The sequence below is a fragment of the Pimephales promelas genome, chromosome 5, assembly GCF_988280905.1.
Source record: "Pimephales promelas chromosome 5, fPimPro1.hap1.1, whole genome shotgun sequence".
In the NCBI taxonomy this organism is placed as follows: Eukaryota; Metazoa; Chordata; class Actinopteri; order Cypriniformes; family Leuciscidae; genus Pimephales; species Pimephales promelas.
The window spans coordinates 18,781,445-18,803,615 of record NC_142773.1 but is presented as its reverse complement, the minus strand read 5'-3'; the positions used below and the strand labels follow the sequence as shown (position 1 = coordinate 18,803,615).

Here is a 22,171-nt window from a genome sequence, read left to right as displayed (position 1 = left end):
TCACTTAAATGACAATTAATAGGTAATCTTCATTGCCATTTAAGTGAAATTACTGAACTTAAATATACAAGCTTGATAAAAATGGTCATTTTAGAAGAAAATTTCAAATGGCATTTAGAGGCTTTTGCATCTGAACTCTTCATATATATTTTTTATTATTTTAGTTTAATTTTTGTAGTTTTTAATTCCAGTTAGTAATTTTGGTGCTTACACTTATTTTAGTTATTTGCCAAGGTAATATTTATGTTTGTATTTTAAGTTTTTCATCTCGAATGCTATTTCCACCAACAAAAATGTTCTAATAGTTTAAGGTTTAGTTGAAGAGATCACCCAAAAATGAAAACTCTGTCATTAATCACTCACCCACATGTCGTTCCAAACCCGTAAGACTTTAATCTTCATGTAACAAATGAAGATCTTTTTGATTAAATCTGAGATCTTTCTGTACCATCATAGACAGCTACGCAACTGACACTTTCAAGCCCCAGACAGGGAAAGACACAAGTGTTTTAAAGGGATGGTTCACTTTGAAATAAATGTTTGATATGTTTTAGCTTACCTCAAGGGCATCCAAGATGTAGGTGTCTTTGTTACCTCAGTAGTTTGAATTTTGATATTTTTAGGTCAAACCTTTCTGGTCTCTTAGGCTACGTTTACGCTGCAGGCTGAAATAACCTAATTCCGATTTTTTTGCCCTTATGCGACCTGTATCTGATCTTTTCATGACAGTCTGAATGACACAGATCCGATCTTTTCAAATGCGACCCAGGCCACTTGGGTATGTGGTCCAAATCCGATATGTATCCGATCGTTTGAAATGCGACTTCAATCTGAACGGCCATGTCACACATATCCGACCCGCACGTCATTGCACGCACCTGTAGCTAGCCAATACACTCCAACTCCAACGCGTTTCTGCACTGTTATGGGCCGCCGCAGACGTGTCTCTTCCCGTGACAGAGTTGATCGAAAGCACTCACAAACATAATCGAAGGTGGATCTGGTCATTCGGAAGTTACTGATGAATTCTGTACCAGTGAAGCCACGCCAGCCCATTCTCATCCTTTAGCGTCACATAGAACGCTATTTGACAAAACGGCGCTATACTACGTACATGGCACCCTTTATCGTTAATATTCACGCGAACCCAAGGCGTCATAAATCCTTTAGCGTAATATGAGACTACCCTACCCTAACCCACACCTAAACCTACCTAACCATCACAGCGTGTGTTATATTAACGATAACGGGTGCCATGTGCGCAGTATAGCGCCGTTTTGTCATATAGCGTTCTATATGACGCTAAAGGATGAGAATGCGTTGGCCACTCACATCAGTATCCCACCACTCCCGGCTGCGACTCCGCACCCACACGTTTCTCTGTTTAATTTTCTTCTTATAACGAGAAGATTGTAAGTGTGCTGGCTCTGTTGTGAAAATAATTTTAATATTGCTAAACAAGCTCCACTGTTGACATCCATTTAGCTACTTCCGTAAACAACATGTGACGTTGTTGACCGTTGAGTACTCTTCTGCGCATGCGGGTCACTTCTGGGTCATTTCACGTTCACGTTCACACAGGAGATCACAAATGGAACGGCCTTGTAAAAATATAAAAAAAATATTGTCAGAATTTCAAAATGAAAAAAAAGTCACAATTGTGAAATAAAATATTGTATTTACCTTTTTTACTTTGTTGTTCAGTGGCAGAAATAAGCTTCCATAGAATCCATATAGTTGCTAATATTGATTCTTAGTGATATATTAAAATGTATCATGCAAAAGCAATAGTTTTTGGTCAACAAAGCCATCATAGAAATGCTCTATTAGCATTTCCATGCTAACTCCATCTATACCCACTCCATGTATAATACGACAGCTTAGGCTGGGTTCTGGATTATTATTCTCATTATGAATGATTTCAAATATTTTTTTCATTCTTCCAATACACAAACTTATACATTGTTTGGGGTCATTCAGTTTGAATATACGAGAACAAGAAAGAGTTTTAGAGGAAAGAAGAAGTATTAGGGGAGTATTAGCCTGAAATGAAGGAAGGAAATGAAAGAATAAAAGAGCGATGAGCACAGCTGGTCTTCCCTTCTTTCCTCCTTAGTCATTCCTGTGGTTTATTCATTTTTATTAAGGACGGCATGTGCTCCCCGTGTCTTCAGAAGTAGTCCAGTCGCCGAACACTGGGAGGAGCGCAGCAATATTTCTTTCTAATTACTTAAGAGAAGGTCATCTATAAAAAAGAGCACATCTAGACCCAGACCACTTAGACTTGCCATTTAAGAACACAAGCACTAGTAGAGCCTTTTAAAACAGACAATGATGGGGAATCATCGGCAAGAACCTTTAGCATATGTTAATGAATTAATAAATCAAACAGAGGTGAAAACTCTTGAAAGAAGACCAATTATGTTTTTTTTTTTTCAATGCTCAAAATTTTACATTTTAAGCACGAAAAAGATCTGCAAAGTCACTCCGAAGGGATTTATTCTCTATATCAGTAAGCACTGTTTCTGAACTCTCTGAAACGCCTCCACTGTACTCTTTCATTTTCATCAGTGAATGTACAACACAATATCCCTCATTTAAATAATTTGTTCAATAATGTATACGCAAAAAAACTGCCGAGGCCTGGTTGAGTTGTGTTAGTAGTGTGTTGAAATTTCTGTGAAGCAGTTAAACAATCCCAAACACACTGATCCAGCCGACCAATCAGAGCGCATTGCGCTTTTTATGGAAGGAGGAGCTTCATAGAGACTGAAACTAAACAGAAAGTTACTGGCAGACTGGGATGAGAGGTGCTGCAATTATGAAAAACGTGAAAAATAATGTGTTTTTTGAACATTCAAGCAAGAAATCCTTCTAGTAGACCCTAAAAACAAAATCAAGACAATAGGCCTTCTTTAAAAAAACAGTGGTACATAAAAATCCAATATAAATGTGTTTTGGTGGTGATACCATGCATGGTATTCTTTGAAGTACATTACAGTATAATATTAAACCTTGCGGAAAACATGCTCTGGTAGTACTGTATCACGGTACAGTAATGTTATGGTATTCTGAAATAGACAATGATACTAACCCTAATATATTCCATTGTATTATTGTAGTACTCCATGTAAGTGTATAACATTGCACAAGTAAAAAGGGTTGCGAATGCCATTTTATGTTGATGTGAATAGGCCTAACTGTAGCTTTTGAATATGGTAATCAAACAGCAATATTTTGCAAATAAGATATCTGTGGAATTGATTATACAGCTGTAGTTGAATAAATAGCATGAATCCTCTGGAAAAACAGGGCTTTGTGGAATAGGATGAGCCCAGGCAAAAAATCTAGAGCAGACAAACACAGTGGACCTCACAGGATAAGGCCTTCTGCTTTCCAACGCAGATCCATCACAGCTGGGAATGTGGAAACAAGGCATCATGGTTCAATTGTTTTGGCTTTTAGGGTCCATTGAATGCAGAACGTTATTTGAGAGAATGTCTCGATGTCAGATATGTGTTAACATTACTAATTGAAAAAACAAAACAAAAAAACATACGCATTCATTAAATATCATTAAATAAGATCAACTGTATTTGAGAAATTGCAGTAGATAATTGCATTATTTTCAGATAATACAGCACTAGTCAAAAGTTTGGGGTCAACACATTCAAATGTACAGTATATTTTTATTCAGCAAATGCTCATTAAAACGATCAAAAGTTACAGTAAAGACATTTATAATGTTACAAAATATTTTTATTTTTATTTTCTTTTACAAAAAACTGCTTTCTATTTATCTATTCATCTATTAACTTTCAGAAAATATTAAGTAGAATAATGGAAACCAACATTGATAACAATAAGGAATGTTTCTTGAGCATCAAATCGGCATATTAGAATGATTTCTGAAGGATCATGTGACACTGAAGACTGGAGTAATGATGCTGAAAAGATTTGCTATCAATGGAATAAGTTACATTTTAAAATATATTCAAATGAAAAACAATTATACATTTTAATAATTTGTCACAATATTACAGTTTTTACTATATTTTTCATCAAATACTGTAAGGCAGCCATGGTGAGCATTAGAGATTTCATGTATTAAAAATCTTACAGACCCCAAACAGTATAGTGTATCTTAAATTGAGTTTATCTTTTGTAAAACATTAGCTATTTCACATCATTAATGTCACTAATTTGGGTATTTGATTAGAGTAGTGTAAAAACTGCAGAATAATAAATATTTCTTTATTGCATGTTACAGTTTTCATGTATGTTCCAGTTTAAAAATAACAACCCGATTTTCAATGTGATCTCAGACTTTTGCACCCCACACAATATATTCTCTGAAAACAAGTATTATTACCTTGTACACTTTTTATTACCATAACTAATATGTGTATCTCTGAATCTGTTCTTCTGCTTCATGTGGATTTGACTAATTTCCCCAAAGCAAAATATATCTATGGATTGTTCACAAAAAGGGCAATGAGAGCAATAAGCTCCAGCGATATTTTTAACCATAGCCTGATCTCTCAAGAGAACAAGTTATCTTCTGTGAAATTGTCACCCAGTGTTGTGAAATAGCTCAGTGGCACTCTAACTTTATCTGACTGGATTTTTGTCCTTGTAGATACCGATAAAGATCACATTTTTTGAAACAGACAAGGTGATGATCTCAAGTATAAATTAAATGTGAAACTCCATTCACAACTCATATTAATGTTTAATGTGACAGATTTCACACAGCCTTTTCTTAATATCTTGACTGTAAAAAGGCACATTGTTAAGGGATAATTGTCTCTCTTTCTCTCTCTTTCTCTCTCTGATTTCTTGAAGGATCAAGTAGCTGAAGTTTAGTTTTGCCATCACAGGAATAAACTGTATTTTAAAATGTACAAAAATAGTATTTTTTATATTGTCATATATTTTTACAATATTATTGTTTTATTGTATTTTTTTTATCAAATAAGCGCAGCCTTGATAAGCATAATAGACTTCTTTAAAAAAAAAACTGAAGTAAAATACTAATATTAACAATACTACATTTGTCCAGACCAACAACCCTGTTTAAACCTGTTTAAAGCACATACAATGTCGTGCGATGTCTGGGTTTTTTTCCATGCAAACAGCATACTTCCTCAACCACTTTAGATAAACAGATATGACAGTAGCCCATTTAAGCTTAATTAAGTCTAATTTAGTCTGTTCTACTCTGAACTACTTTTGGTTTGGTCCAACAATGTTTAATTTCTGTCCAAAAAAAAATGTTCCAAGCATATTTCAGTTGGTTTGTGTTTTGTTACTCCAAAGCTCTTGATCAGATTCACTGTGGTCTGTTTGGTATGTATTCCCTGACACATTATTCCAGCAGTTCCTTCTAATTATCAGGAATCAGTGATACGTGTGTAATCTGCTCACTGGGGTGTCTGATTCAAAGCTGAAATTAATAACGTGAGGCGATAAGATGGGAACAGATAAAAGGATTACATTAGATACTGTTGCCGACATTAACCTCTAGCAATCGTAGCATTAGCTAAACCGCTAATTATTTTAAGCCCTTTATTTTGGGATTTTGGTGCCAAACATTCTGGTATATGTGCCATGGAGTTCTCATTAGGATGCAGAAGCTAGATGGTAGGGGTGTAACAATATATCGCAATACAAAAATGCCTCAATAGCCTATGTATTGTGGGTAGTGACTATATACTGTATATTAGGGTGACCAACTGTCCTGTTTTCCCAGGACCTGTCCTGTTTTCATATAACAATATAACAATTTTCTATCCATACAGAGGAGGCATAACCTACTTTAAATGTATTGAAATTAATAAGGTATATTTGAGTAAACTTCGAGTATCATTTGAGTTGGCCCATGTGTTTGCTGGGCCGAGTTTTCCTGGTTTTTGGTAATCAAAATATGGTCACCCTACTGTATATTGTGCATAGTTCACCCAAAATAAAAATGATTGTGTGAGAAAAAAGTTTTCAGAGTTTTAGTTTCAGTCTACATTAAACTACTATATATAACGTTAAATATTATGTATAATAATGCAATGGGGAAATATGTGTGGGTCCTGTTAATGCCAAATGTCTTATGTTGCCAGTAAAAAGTGGCCTATACATTATCTTAAATATATGTTCACAGAGTGCAAGCATATTCGTCTAAAATAATTCTGTATTTTCAGCTTCAGAATCATGAATTTTTTTTTATTCTGGTGTCACCATCGTCATGTGCATTGGGTTTCTAGCATTAAGTCCAAGCCTTTTTATTTACACCTACAATGTAATATCAAATTTAGCATTTTAATCAACAGTACATTTTGTTAACCTTTTATGTCTTGGAGTATCGCAATAACATCGTATCGTGAGTTCAGTTTCGTGATATGTATCGAATCATGACATGAGGGTATCATTACACCCCTACTAGATGGCAAGTAAATTACAGGCCTCGAGATTCTGTCAGTGCTTAGTTTTGAGAGACATGCATATTTAACTCGCACTGATCTATACATGAGGGATGAGCTTGTCTCGCACCATTCTTTCCTCCATCTGCGGTCATTTTTTAAATCATTCTGCAAGTTTCAGTGGTTTAAAATCTTAAACTCGTTCAATGTTCAGAATCTCTGGGCACAAATTAGTAGTGTTTGGAAAGTATGACTCATTTCTGCGAATTTGGTTCCTCCAGACAGTTCCACATAAATGATTCAGTTATTCTCATGTGTTCCAGTTCAGTCTAATTGAGACTAACATTTCATATACGGTCACGCTACAATACTTTACTTACACATTAAATAAGCTTATTAAATATGAGACTCTGCTCAAGGACTTAGATCTCCACTTGAACTAAACCCAAAAACATAATAGATAAAGAATTTAGTAATAGTAAATATAGAAGGTAAAAAAAAAATAAATAAAGGTGAAGGAGGAATGCTGGAAGTATTGTCACAAAAGTGAGGTAAGCTTATATATCCTTGAAATATGATTATATGAACGAGCTCATCGAAAATGTACATTCTCATTATATTGACAGTTATGCATCATGACATATTGATCAAATCGCACTCATTGCCTGAATTACAGCAGATGTGGAGTTACATAACAGTGTTGCAGTATTTAATGTGTGTGCCTTAAGCAACTCATCCTTGTTTTTTTATTTTGCCATGATTTTGCTCATTAATAATTATTTGCATAAACAATACTAAAGGTCATATCCTGACAGAAAGACAAAATGTACTGGGGCTGTACCCTTTCAAAAGATACTAATATGCACCCTTAAAGGAGACGTTCACCCAAAAAGGAAATTTATCTCATATTTTACCCTCAAGCCATCCTATGTGTATGACTTTCTTCTTTCAGTCGAACACAATCTAAATTATATCAAATTATATCCTGGCTCTTCCCAAATTTGTAATGGCATTGAATAGTGTCCGAGTTTTTGACGCTCCAAAAAGCACATCCATCCATCATAATCCATCATAAATAATCCATGTGGCTCCAGTGGGTTAATAAATGCATTCTGAAGCGAAGGGATATTATTATATAGCAAAATATTATATTTAAATAATTATATTATAAATAAAATATTATATCATAATTAAAACTTTATAAACCGTAATCACTGGCTTCCAGCAACGGCCGTACGTGCGCTCACGAGAGAGTCGAGTTCCGGCGGAATGGTAACCTTTGACCCGACGTATGGCGTAGCTCCTCTTCTCTTATATCGAAATCCTCAATTTATATTAAAAAAAAAATCTTATTTTAGCCTTCTAAATCGTGACCGGTGTTTTGTTTTGCTCTATCTATCTTACGTTACACCTACATCATACGTCATATGCATGGATTACTTTTATGATGCATGAATGTGCATTTTGGAGCTTCAAAACTCTGACGATATTTAATGCTATTACAACGCTGGGAAGAGCCATGATATCATTTAATATAACTCCAAATGTGTTCGGCTGAAAGACATAAGCCATATACACCTAGGATTTCACTGGTTTGAGGGTGAGTAAAGTATGAGATAATTTCTTTAAGGTGACAGCTTTTGTACCTTTTTTTCCTGGGAGGCTATGAGATGCCCAGACCAATTCAATAAGCAAATAACACATTTGCAAATTACACATTTGCTAATTGAAACATTTGTTTTAATCACTATCTTGAGATTGCTGATTGTCCAGCCTGGTATTCCACTGAAGTCCACGAGACTGAAGCCCAAATGTGGGTCCAGTGTCTGAACTGAATCTGAGCCGTATACTGGGCCGCAAACTCTCTCTATCCTGCTCTGATCTGATGAATCACAAGTGCTCAGAGGATTTAATGTGCCATATTATCCTCCCTCAACTGGTTCTATCTTTTCCCTCTCTCACACTCTCTTCTCCTGTCCTCACTTTCCCTCCTCCCCGGAGCTTCCTGTGCATCTTCACACATCCTTCTTGCATTCACTCAATTTGTCTATTCTCTATATTCCTATCTTCCTACATTGTTAACATTAACTATTTGAGAACAAAGTATAATTTGCAAGATTTGCCGTGATATGATAAGCGATCGTTAGATATCATTTACTGCAATGCTTTCCCCCCCTAAGTTGGTCAGAAAAAAGTGGATATTACTTACTTGTTCAGGTGACATTTTCTGGTGAATATTCTTATGTTGGTCATACATCTAAAAAGGAGAATATGTAGCCATGTTTCCATCGACACGTTTTTATCCGAATTAAGTGATATCGAATGAAAAATGCCTTATGGAAACCCTAAAATTCGATGAAATTTCATGAAAATCGACTCAAATGAAATACGTTCGGTCTCATCGAATTTTCTCTTGATCGATATAAGGTTAATGCGATGAAAGCTGATGGAAACGTTATTTTCCGAATAAATAATGAATTGCGATTAAGTTTTATGCCCTTTTATGGTTTGCAACACGTCAGAAGACGAGTTCATTTCCGGCCAGTCTATTTGCGCACACATGGCGGATGTCAACAAAGACAGATGTAAGTGGACAAAGCAAAAAGATGCTTCAACCAAAGGGTTTCCGTGAACCACGATCTCCCAGAACTGATGGAGCGCTCGTTTCCACACCACAGTCACCTCCGCTGTCGTCGGGCATACGTGCATCGTCATCATCATAGCAATGTTTAGCGTCGTTGTTTTCTTAGGTTAGTTTTGCTTGTTTTTACTTGGCTTGGTTGAGTTCTAATGTAGAATGTGGTCTGTTATTTCTAGTTAACAGACTGCGGCGCTGCTAGTATAACACACCGTTGCCATGGACGCAGTTCAGAGACGGAACAGACTATTTTCTTTAGCAGAAGCAATACTCGTTTTTAAATCAATAAACTCGTTTTTAAGTCAATATTTTGTGTCAAATTATTGATTTATTTATTTATTTGGTTGATTTATATGTAATAAGCAGGATAATAGCGAGGTGGTTGTTATAGACCATTTCACAAGATGTAAACAACACTGGTCCAGAAACACTTCCTGTTTCAGTTTGTAACTGTTTTCTTTATTTCACATGTAAAGAAAACACCTTAAAGATGTTTGTTTAACTTTTTGATTCAGTTTTAAATGTTCTGTTGGTTGTATTTTATCCCAGCTTTTTTGTAGTGTTAAAAAACTGAAACAGGAAGTGCTTCTGGACCAGTGTTGTTTACATCTTGTGAAATGGTCTATAGCGAATACAACCAACAACCGCCTCGCATACATTATCCCATTCATATGTCGCTATCAGCTGGCACATATTATTAGCCTTCAACTTGTGAAATATTGATCATTTTTGGTAGATGGCGCGATCCGTTTTGTCTAACAAAACTTTGTTCGCAAAAGTTTGCTTGAATGTTGTTCGATTCAGTGCGAAAATAAATGGAAACACCTTAAAATGTCTCAAATCAATTCGATATACCAATTTGATCGCAAAACAGCATGTGACGTCATTACGTACAGGTTTTTATTCGCTTTAAAGCCGTTGAATGGAAACACACTTTCACCAGCTTTATCCGCATGAGTTTTTTAACCGAATTTCAGATAATTCGATTGACAAGTGGATGGAAACATGGCTTGTGATTCGGAATGAAAGTATCTACAACAGCGCGGTGATTGACAGCTGCACAATATCCTCAAAACATTAGAATAAACCGTGCTGTGCCATGCCGAGGCACAACCCACGTAAAGTTGATAATTCCGCGAACAACGTTAAATTGCAGATTTCAAACAGAGATGGCGACAAAGAGGAAAATCTATTGACTGCAGCTTTAAAGAGTGTGCTTGAGTCATCTTCAGTTGGTGTGTATGTGTGTGTAAGGTGTGTAGGAGTCTGAATTATGTCCAGTTATTTATATCTCAACATGTGATAAAAATGTCTTCCTCCCTTGATGCTGCCGGATTTCACTTTAAAGTGAAGTATGTGCATATTAATATCTAGAGCGAAGCGAATCTGCTACCCATGTGGCGCCTTTCCCAGTTACTGCAGTTCAACAAACAAAAAGTTAATCTTGAGTAACTTACATTTTAGACACTATTGCCATTTACACTGTCTATTTTTGCATCCGCCGACAAAGCCACAGCAGAATTGACTGTTGCTCGTCTCCTAGCATCTACTTTTCATCCAGGTTTAATATAATGGGCCATGGAGTCTACTTTTATCAGGCTGAACTCATACTGCATGACAGAACTGCAGCTCAGCATTAACTCATCTGGGGTTACTTGTCCGTTTCGATTTGAATTTAAAAGTATAAATTTCAATGAAATACAAATTTATTCGCATCACTTTCTGAACGACTCAGAGTTGATAATAAAAGGAACGCATGTGATTGTAAGTGTTTCGTCTGGTCGCTTGGAAGGTTTTGATTAAAGATTGTTCAGAACAAAGTCATTGCAATATACAGTTGCTGACATTCAGCTTTGTAAAAATGTGTCAAAGTTGCATTGCAGAGCTGTTTATGCAAGAACTAATACAGTTACATGTACAGAAACAAAATGTCATACTGATTTACACCTGAACAAAAACTAGTTTTGCCTTTTAATATCCATGAAATTAGATTCTTTTAAATATCTATACAAGCAAATGTCAAGTTTTTCTTTCCTTTCTGAGTTGCGCTACTTTTCCCTAAGGGGCCCTGGATAAATCCTGTGCTTTGACATCAGAAGGGTGGAGGTTTCTGCTAAAAAGTGGGAATATTGTGAAAGATGTCTTTGACCTCGTCTGTAGTGAAGCATGATATTATGCAATAGAAAAATGTATCATCCCACATCCTTGGACCTCATGGGAAACTATAAGAACTGACAAAGACTTATTTGTTGATTGTAATTATCAATTTTATTTATTATATGTGACACAAAACAATTCAGGGCATTTTCTTCAGTGACGCGAGCCAGTATAAATAAGCTTCCGCTGTTCTTTCATTTCTTTGTCTCTCTCATGCAGGTGTCTCTGAGCACTGAATGTGTGCGTGCCGTCATGAAGCTGACGTACTGTCCTCACTGTAGCGGCGTTACCATTGCCAAGCCATGCTCAAACTACTGTAAGAATGTCATGAAGGGCTGCCTTGCTAATCAAGCGGATCTGGACACTGAGTGGAGGAACCTGGCAGGTGGGCGGGGCCAAGATAGATCAAATGACAACCTAAACACTCATTTTGTAATGTAACGCCACATTGACTGTCTGTAGCTCGCTACAGAACCTGATTCACCAAGTAGAACATGTTCCTGGATCAACATCTTTGTTTTTCTTCAAGGGGATTGATTTTAACTTTTAAACTTTTGAAGGCAGACCTTTGTTGAGCTCCACGACTGTTAGTTGATGGTATTCTTTTGCTGAAGCCATCAGTTCTCATTATATCGTAGCAAAATGTGCCAAATGGCATGGAACGCTCTCTCCCATGAAGCACTGCAAATGAGTCGGTCTCAATACAGCAAATTTAAAGGTAGGGTAGGCAATTTTTGAAACGGCTAGCAATAGCAAGTCACAAGTGATGGCATTAAATTAACTCATGTCTCAAAGCACATAACATTGCAATAATTATGACCACCTGACTGCTGCAGATCATTTCGGCGTTGATAGTGTTGCTATTGAAATGCATAAATTCGAATCACAAATTGCCTACCCTGCCTTTAAATTAATCATTTAATCTTTTTTATTTGATTGACATTTGCAATGTTTCATGGGATTGTAGTTATTCCCCTTATTAAAGTCATTAAGTACACAGTCTGTAACCTTTGTTTTTTTGTATGATTTTCAAATACTTTTTTTTGCTTCAAATCAAATGTTATAATATTGTGATTTTCCTTGTAGTTGGTTGGTTGTCTACATGTCAACATGATATAAAGACTGTGTTTGTGTGTAGATGCCATGCTGGAGGTGGTTGACAAACTGAGTCGGCCTTACAGTGTGGATTCGGTGGTTCTGTCTCTACCAAAACGCATTGCTGAAGCTATTCTCTACATGCAAGACAACCGCAACACATTCAACAATAAGGTCAGTGCTGGACTTAACAGACTTTTATATATCATGAATTCATACATATATATTGAACCTAAGTTAACCAGAATCCTGTGCCAAAACCAATGCCATAATTTGTTGTTTTTCAGGTGCTTCAGGCATGTGGTTCTCCTGCTCAGGGCTCCGTCATTGATGAGCAGATCAAGCGAGGGAGAAACACTGCAGAAGAAGTCAGCAGCACCCCAGGAGCCCAGTTGGAGAAACTAGTGAGTGTGTTTAGATGGTGTACTGTAGCCGTTTTTGCTCCAGAACCCAGATTAAAGTGCATAAAGTGGCAGCCCACCACAGTAACAAAATTGTTGATTTTACAAAATGTCACAAACATTTCATTCAAAAATGATTATTTTTTATCTGTAAAGCCTGATAAAATAATAAGAAGAATGATAATGATGGTGATATAACTCTAGCTGAAAAATTAGAGAAAACTCTGATACAGTGGCTTGTAATGTAACTCTTTAACAGAATAGCGCGTACATAAAATGCCTATAAATATATGTATGGATAATCAAGCAAAGTTGCTTCAATCCAGTAAGTGTTAATCTTGAAATATTACTAACATATAAAGGTAATTTTTTACGTTTACAAAAATCAGTAAATATTTCACAGTAAAAAGACGTTTACCACAACCTGAAGGTGGACCTTTTAAGAATCATTTAAATTGACTAAAAGTATGAACTATAAATCAGAAGACATGTAGTATATTGCGTACAACAGGTTTTTCTGCAATGGTCTGATCATAGTGATAATTTAGAGGGTTTAAAAATGTGTGTATCAAAGAGGATGCAGCAGGTTTTATAGGGTTAATATTACAGTGAACTGCAGGCTCCATAATATGCTAAAATATATATGTTAGCATAATCTAAAACAAAAAAATATGCTTTTTTGTAAATGCATATAGCAGAAGTGTTAATTATTTTATTATTTGTAATTACAATTGTTTTTTCGATGCCGTATGCCATATTTGTGAGATCACATTTTCTTTCAGTTATCCGATGTGTCCAGAATGCTGAGGGATATGATGCAATACTGGGTCCATTTGCCCAGAAAACTGTGTGTGGATCGTGAGTCTGGACCGAGTGATGTAGACAGATGTTGGAATGGAATGAATGTGGACAGGTAAATGCACATGGACAGCTCAATCAACCTCAGTTTTAATAGAAACACACACTGTGTTGCACAGCTGTACTGCCTTATACAGTGACTACAAGATGGCTCTCTGTAGATTATTTGGTAACGCTTCCTTTTACAGTTCAGTTACCCATGTACATACTATGTGGTTATTTTAGTAACTACAATTACTGGGTAATAACTAGTACTAACCCTGAACCTACCCCTGTTCCATGTACTTACCTTATATTAGCCAGTACTTTCTAGGTAAGTACACTGTAAGTACTGTACTGTAAAATGAAGCGTTACCGATTATTTAATAGCGTTTTATAGTAGAAAATCTGCAGCTGAGGAGCACAGATATTGTCAGCAATGGAAACATGTGCACTCAGATTTTAGTCGGTGTGTGATGTTGCCTGTTGATGATTTCATGCTGCTTTCTTAATGTGTCGTGTTCTGTCAGGTATTTGCCTGAAGTGATGGGAGACGGGTTGGCCAGTCAGATCAATAATCCTGAGGTGGAGATCGACATCACTAAACCAGACATGACTGTACGCAAACAGATCATGCAGCTCAAGATAATGATCAACCGACTGAAATATGCCGTCAATGGAAATGACGTGAACTTCCAGGACACTAGTAAGTACTGTATTTATTACAAATGTTTTCACTGAAACAATGCTTTTCACTGAAAATCGCCTATAATAATGTTGTAATAAATACCTATAACTCGCTTAGGGATTGTTGCATGTAGTCAAAATTACATCTGGAAATGTAAAATATCCAAGTACAGCTTTCTAAAGGAAAAAAAATCCAAACTTCAGGAGAATTTGTTTGAGTTGAGTAAAAAAAAATCACTACAAATATGCTGCCGTTTTTCTTAAATCTGGTAAATTCATCCATTCTAAGACAAATTAAATGTAAAATTGGATTATTTAAATGAGATAGATTGAAACTTCAAGTTCTCCTGTTAAAAATGATATATGGCACTTGATGCTGACTGCTATAATGGGTTAGAAAAACAAAGAAAAGAACAAGCGGTGCAGGTGCTCCAAAAATGGTCTAGGTCTTTAAGGGTTAATACACCTCCAAAAAAATCCTAATTTAACAGAACTGAAAACTACTTATTTTGTTTATTACAAAATAAGGGATATTAATTGATTGACAACTGGTCATTAATGTGATTTGAGTCATTTTTTTTTTTTTTGGTAACACTTTACAATAATTGGTTAATATTAGTTAAAGGAGCATTTCACCCATTTCAACATTAATCTTTATTGAAAGTGGATCATATATGTAGTCAAAATGTGAAATCATTTTTGAATTTGGTGCCCCCTTGACCGAGAAAAGACATAAAATAACCGAAGAGCGCATTTGTATGTAACACCCACTAATCCGGAACAGCGCAAACAGAGAAATCACTCTTTCGTCTACAAGGCTAACGTTAGCTGTCACCAGAGTTTGAAATTCATTTCACACAAAATTTCTAGTTAGTTGGATCGAGGGCGAGGGACGCAAGATGATGTCCTAATTTAAAAACAGTCTACATTCCGGATCCAAAAATGCAGTTAACTTAAACAGCGTTGCTACTTTTAGTTAGTTGCTCTGCAACCCTGGAATGTAGCTTGGTCATTCCTGTGGAACATTCCTGTCTCACTTTAGCTCATTGTTTTCTCATCTTTAGGTGATGATATCAGCGGTTCAGGAAGTGGAATGTGTGTCGATGATCAATGTTCCCGTGGTCCGCGTTTAAATGCCCCAAACACGGACAAACCCAAAGTGTACGCCTATCAGCCAGGGATCAAGAAGGAGGTGAATGGAAGAAGCAGCCAGAACCTTCCTTGCCTCAGCCTCTACCTTCTCTCATTGGTCACAGTCCTGCTTAGGCGATAATTGACAGGCATTTCCACCAACTGGGACTGAGTACAGGACTGGGTTGGATTATGGAGGGGCGGGGTTAGTCACATTGCCAAAACAAACATGCAAACATCAACGCAAACCGGCGAATGCATCACTTTTCTTTTGTCTTGAATAAGAACACCATGGAATAATATTCTTAGATCTGTGTACTTTTCTGTCTCTTATTTGATATATGACACCCCTAGAGCTGGTCTTTTGCTTGTCTTTATGTCTGTGATGAAAAGGTCTCTGAGAATGCTTCCGTGATATCTAAAACAATAGCTATGAAAATCCACCCCAGCAAACAAAACATGCAGGTTTCTCCTTATTCAAAAATGATTTTAGGTTATATTTATTTATTAATGAAGACCCATAAAGATAAGACGTCTCAAAGCTTGAGAATGTCCTTCAACACTCGATCAAAGCAAATGAAAGAACCGCGTGTTCTCCTTTGTTTTAAAGCTTTCTAATCATGAAAACAAGCTTTACTGAGTCTTGTTTTGTGAAGACCAGCTGTCTCTCTCTCCCTCTCTCTCTCTCTGTCTCTCTCGTTTATTGTAACAGTTTCCGCACTCCGCTTCACAAATGGGTTCTGGAGGCCATCCTAAAGAGAACCCTACATGTATTTTACTCTGGATGTAAATAAACGTCTACTAACCACAGTCACATTTTCAGTATATCCTTGAAGACCCTCAACGGCACTAGAGCAATATATGGAATGAAACGTTAATGCACCAGCAATGAGAAAGAGATGGGCACATTTTACGAAAAGATGTGCTCTAATCCGTGGGACAGATAAATAATGACCGTCGTCTCAGAAAGGGATTTTACACGCGGGAAAAAAGACAAGATGGAGAATGAAAGACTCGAAACCAGAGGGACGTGGAGGGGTTTCTGGACATTTGATAATTTGATATTGATTCAAACCTCATCATAAAGATGTGTGTGTTATGTGTGAGTGTACTTCAGAGAAAGCATTGCAAGAACTCACAATACGAAACTACTCGTGTACATCCATGTCAGGTCAGATTAGTTCAGTGAGTCACATTTTGTATGTGTCTCAAATATTTCCCTGCCCTTCATTATTTAGCAGACAAGTTGGATTTGTTTATGGCACACACAATGTTGATGTAAAAAACTGTGTTGCGCAACATTGAGCAAACGTTTGCTTAACTATTACCAATGAAAGTATGTCAGTTGTAGGCAAGAACCATACTCTATGCAAGTATGTAAATGCGAATAACATGCCATCATGCATACTAATGTGCGTTTTTGCGTGCGATGTAGTGATATCACACCTTAGTTCTCAAGGGGGCGATAGAGTTACCTTTGGATATTTGAGTGATAGCGATAGCTAAACATGTTGAGAGTTTTACTTGCCTTAAGTAGCTTGCTCAGCTAGAATTCACTTCAAACTGTTGCTCCGCCATGACAGTAAATCAACGGTTTGCTTCTCTTTTATTATTTACTACATTTTAGTCCTGACAACTCTCGGAGTGGATTATTTCAACCAGCATTTAGTGGCATGGGGCATGGAATATACACATGCCTAATTTTGACGTAGATCTGCTACGCTGCTGCTGAGCTAATACAATAATTTGTTCAGCTTAGTCAAAATACCAAACAAAAGGACTGGCTGCTGCAAGAAATGGTAGATCTCTACAGGTGGTGCTGGGGAGAAGCTTTTATAATCGCGCAGAATGCCGTTCACAGGCTACGGCATGATATAAATGGTTACGTGGATTGGGAAGTACTTCTGATTGGCCAATGGCGTTGGAAGAACCAATCAGTGTCTGAACTACGCATTAAATCTTGAAAGAAACATTTGCGTTCTCGTACTTGCATAGAGTTTCAGGCCTAAGAGAGAATGACGCATTTTGACCAAACCTGAGAAGAGCATATTTGTTCCGCTCTATTAATGAACTTTGCGTTTCTAGAGGATACAGGAAGTGATGTAACTGTCCTGAATGATGATTGAGGTTGCCATTAGCACTGCAGAGAAAAATGCTGCAGTTTCAGCCACTATATACAGTGGTGGACAGATCTGACCGGGTCATTAAGATGGAGAACAACGCCCCTACTCTTACAGTTAGAAATGCTGCACAATGCATGACGCACACGGCCACGTCCGCATGACTACATCATGACCAGGGGTCGATAACAGAGAAATATCCCACAGGCAGTGTTATGGATTGTTTTCTTGATCGATTGGATCAGATGTGGTTGAAGAAAAGGACCCGTGCCATGGCACAATTCACTAACTATCTGTAGAGTGATATGCTCAACTGTCTTTAGCACATGTGTCAAATCTTTGACAGTTAGTGATCTGACTCCAGGTCAGGAAAACAGTCCCACCTGTAGGTGCAATGGCGTAATGGTGGCACTGCCACTTTCTCCTTACTGATGAATGTTGCTAATATTGTGCTGAGATTGAAAAAAAAAAATGCATTCTGGTATATAGTGTATTATTTTTTGTTAGTTTGTTTTTAAATGAACAATAATGGGGAGTTTGTGTTTAAGGTTGAAAGTAGAACATTTTGAAGAGACTGAAGAAATGATTTGTCCATTGTTGTTGTATGTTCTTTAAAAAGAAAGAGAAAAACCCTTGTGTCAATTATATAGATCAAAAGATTTTGAAAACAACTGTCGTGTTTATTTTGTTCACACACTCACACACTTAGACAGACATGAGATGATACACAAGTGCTTTGAATCTTTCTCTAAAAATATTTTTGTTAAATTGGCCTGATTTTAGAAAATAAATCAAACCATTAAATATAAGTGCAAAGAATTATATAATCAAAAAAGCTTTGATCAGTTTACTGTTCAACTGAGTAAATAAATACCATGGTACATTCATAAACATTTGGGTCCAAACATCTTGAGACCACAAGTGAAGATGTGTCTGTTTTACATTTTTATAATGTTTATGAAGGCTATATTATTATCGAATTTAAAGGGATAGTTAAAGGTGGGGTAGGTAGAAATTTTCAACAAAAAAAAAATTCATTGTTTACACAGAGATTTCGGAACTTTTACCTTTCAATGTGAAGATCTAAACATGTTTAGATATACAGGAAATCGCAATGGAAGACGATTTCGATATATCTAAATATGTTTAGTGAAAGGTAAAACTTCCGAAATCTCTGTGTAAACAATGAGTGACGTAAACACACAAGCGATCACATCCGGCGGAACGTTGGACATGATTCAGTTGGACATTGGACAACTGATTCAGATCAGTTGGACATAGCTGTGGTTACACGAAGTAAAAACGATATAAATACTGTTTGTTTTCTCACACAAACCGCTCGTTTCGTTTCTTTGGCCATCAATGTGTACTTACATTTACCAGTCATCATGTTTATTTTGGACTTCTCTGTGCATGCTCTTTGGCGTGGACCCCCTATTCCTGCATTATATGACTGATAGACAACAACGATTTGACCGAAAAATGTCAAAATTGAAAATACTGTGGAAACAAAGATACCTACATCTTGGATGCCATTGAGGTAAGCTAAAACATATCAAAAATTACATTCAAAGTGAACTATCCCTTTAATGTGCGAGAACCAATGAGGTTCATTCTCGTGTTACGCAGCACATTTGAGCTTTAGCAAGAACCAATGAGGTTCATTCTCGTGTTACGCAGCACGTTTGAGCTTTTGCAAGAACCAATGAGGTTCATTCTCATGTTACGCAGCACATTTGAGCTTTAGCAAGAACCAATGAGGTTCATTCTCATTTTACTCAGAACGTTTGAGCTTCAGCAGGAACCAATGAGGTTCATTCTCATGTTATTCAGCATGTTTGAGCTTTAGCAAGAACCAATGAGGTTCATTCTCATGTTATTCAGCACGTTTGAGCTTCAGCAATAACCAATGAGATTAATTCTCATGTTATTTCAGCACGTTTGAGCTTTAGGAAGAACCAATGAGGTTCATTCTCGTGTTACACGCACAGTTTGCTAATTACTACCAACGCGTTCTCATCCCAAAGCGCCATATAGGACGCTTTTGCAAAAGCGTAAATATCCAACGCACATGGCACCCTTTAACGCCTAATGAGACGCTTCGGTTAATGGTTAAGTTTAGGTAAGGTGTGGGGTAAGGGTTAGACCACTAGGGGGCGCCATCTGCCCAAATATATCTGCGTCTCATTTCACGTTAAAGGGTGCCATGTGCGTTGGATATTTACGCTTTTGCAAAAGCGTCCTATATGGCGCTTTGGGATGAGAACGGGCTCTTACTACTATATAGTAAGTATAGTAAGAGTCCAAAAATCACTCACTCACGTTTCATTCACTCACTCAAGTGAACTACATACTTTCGGACACAGCCAAAGTCCAAAGATTAGCATGACACTAGCAGCAGACATATACTAAAAACAGATAGTGCATTGTAAATTTGCAGTAATCACTCTGCTGTGGATCTGCTCTGGAATTTCACGCTCACCTCTTTCTGGTGAGAAAAAAAAAAGCTTCCAATATGTTGTGATGTTATGAAGCTGTCTATAAATGTATTGTATGCATCCAGTGGATGTCATATTATGAATAATATATACTATGAACAGTCGTGACTGAAATTTGAGACTAAACTACCCCATTCTGAACATTGAATTTGAATATTTGTACACTAAGAGATGTGAGAAACAATTAGACTTATATTTCATTGTTATGGCACTGTTTTCCCTTTTTTAATGTTGAAAGCCATAAATTAACATACATCAACCTTTTTTCAGATGCTTTCATGAGGGTCTGTTCCAATGTTTTCTTTCCTCTCACCTGGGTAGAGTCCATCTGTGCCCTCTACACAACTTCTGATATCAACAGCCCTTTCCTGTCTAATTGTGCCAATCTGTCTATGCCAGTGAATCTGCTCTGGGATCAGTATCAGCGTCTCATTGATTATTCTGCCTAATCTCATTTGTTCTACATCTCTTTCTCGCTCTCTCTCTCTCTCTCTCTCTCTCTCTCTGTTTCTCTCGCCATGTTTGGCTCATGCCGTTTTTCTCGCTTTCCCTGCTGATCAGGTGGGTCTGTGTTAATTTCACCCAATTGTGGAGGTTGATTACAGAAACAGACATCATTTATATTGTGAGCTTTTCTGTGTGTCTCTCCGGAGAGAGAGAGAGAAAATCAAATCTCTCATTCTGGAGCTAAAATAGCATCTTATCCCATCCAAAAACACATGCACACACCCCACGCTCGGTACAGCAGATGGACATTTTCTACATTAAGAAACAGGGTTTTATATTCATTCATTGTGCTTCCATGAAATGCAGCCTGAGCCCAAATTAAACTGGCAAATACTCAAACAGGGGCTGAATATAGAAAATTACATTTATTATTATTATATAACTATATAACTTTTAATAACTTCCTATTTTTATAAATTTCGTTTTCTAAGTTTTATTTCTCTTATAATTTATATGTTTGATTGCTTATTAAGTCCTTTTCACCTCAACATTAACACCATTATTAAGCGATTTTGAGGGTGGCATGGTTGTTGGTGCCAGACGGGCCGGTCTGAGTATTTCACAATCTGCTCAGTATTTCACAATCTGGCTACAACAGCAGAAGACCCAACCTGGTCAGTAGCACCTCATTTCAATACACGAGATCCAGGGGGCGGAGTTGGATCCAGATCTAAGGGGTGGAGATGGATGGGTAGGATTAGGGGTGGCGTTAGGGATCAGGGGTGGAGATGGGTAGGTTTAGGTATATGTAAGGTTGGATACAGTACACCCTGGATCTTGTGTACTGCAGTGATGACCATCTCAACCTGGTACCACTCATCTCCATTACAAATAGGAAAAAGAGTCTACAATTTGCAAGAGCTCACGAAAATTGGACAGTTGAAGACTGGAAAAATGTTGCCTGGTCTGATGAGTCTTGATTTCTGTTGAGACATTCAGATGGTAGAGTCAGAATTTGGCGTAAACAGAATAAGAACATGGATCCATCATGCCTTGTTACCACTGTGCTGGCTGGTAGTGGTGATGGTGTAATGGTGTGGGGGATGTTTTCTTGGCACTTTCTAGGCCCCTCAGTGCCAATTGGGCATCATTTAAATGTCACGGCCTACCTGAGCATTGTTTCTGACCATGTTCATCCCTTTATGGCCACCATGTACCCATCCTCTGATGGCTACTTCCAGCAGGATAATGAACCATGTTATAAAGCTCGAATCATTTCAAATTGGTTTCTTGAACATGACAATGAGTTCTCTGTACTAAAATGGCCCCCACACTCACCAGATCTCAACCCAATAGAGCATCTTTGGGATGTGGTGGAACGAGAGCTTCGTTCCCTGGATGTGCATCCCACAAATCTCCATTAACTGCAAGATGTTATCCTATCAATATGGGCCAACATTTGTAAAGAATGCTTTCAGCACCTTGTTGAATCAATGCCACGTAGAATTAAGGCAGTTCTGAAGGCAAAAGGGGGTCAAACACAGTATTAGTATGGCGTTCTCTTTAGGTGAGTGTACTTCACTGTTATTACTGTTATTATACCAACTATCATTGTCCACTTTTATTGTCCTCTTGCATCACATACCATTGCAATGGATTTGGACACTACCATAACATTCTTTCAATCAATACCATAGCATATGAATGATAATCGCACAGTATTAAGCTTTATGTCAAAATAAAATAT

At 37.2% G+C, this 22,171-nt stretch overlaps 1 protein-coding gene across 1 annotated transcript in view; it reads left to right on the top strand.

Moving 5' to 3' along the window:
• The window catches only part of gpc1b (glypican 1b), an 86,122-nt gene extending 67,972 nt beyond the window's left edge, over positions 1–18,150 (top strand). The window contains exons 4-9 of the mRNA XM_039657588.2: positions 11,428–11,593; positions 12,347–12,477; positions 12,591–12,707; positions 13,487–13,617; positions 14,072–14,247; positions 15,293–18,150. Of these exons, the coding sequence (XP_039513522.2) occupies positions 11,428–11,593; positions 12,347–12,477; positions 12,591–12,707; positions 13,487–13,617; positions 14,072–14,247; positions 15,293–15,501 (930 nt within the window). The 3' untranslated portion in view covers positions 15,502–18,150. The remainder of the gene's footprint in view (positions 1–11,427; positions 11,594–12,346; positions 12,478–12,590; positions 12,708–13,486; positions 13,618–14,071; positions 14,248–15,292) is intronic.
• The last annotated feature ends 4,021 nt before the right edge of the window (positions 18,151–22,171 follow it).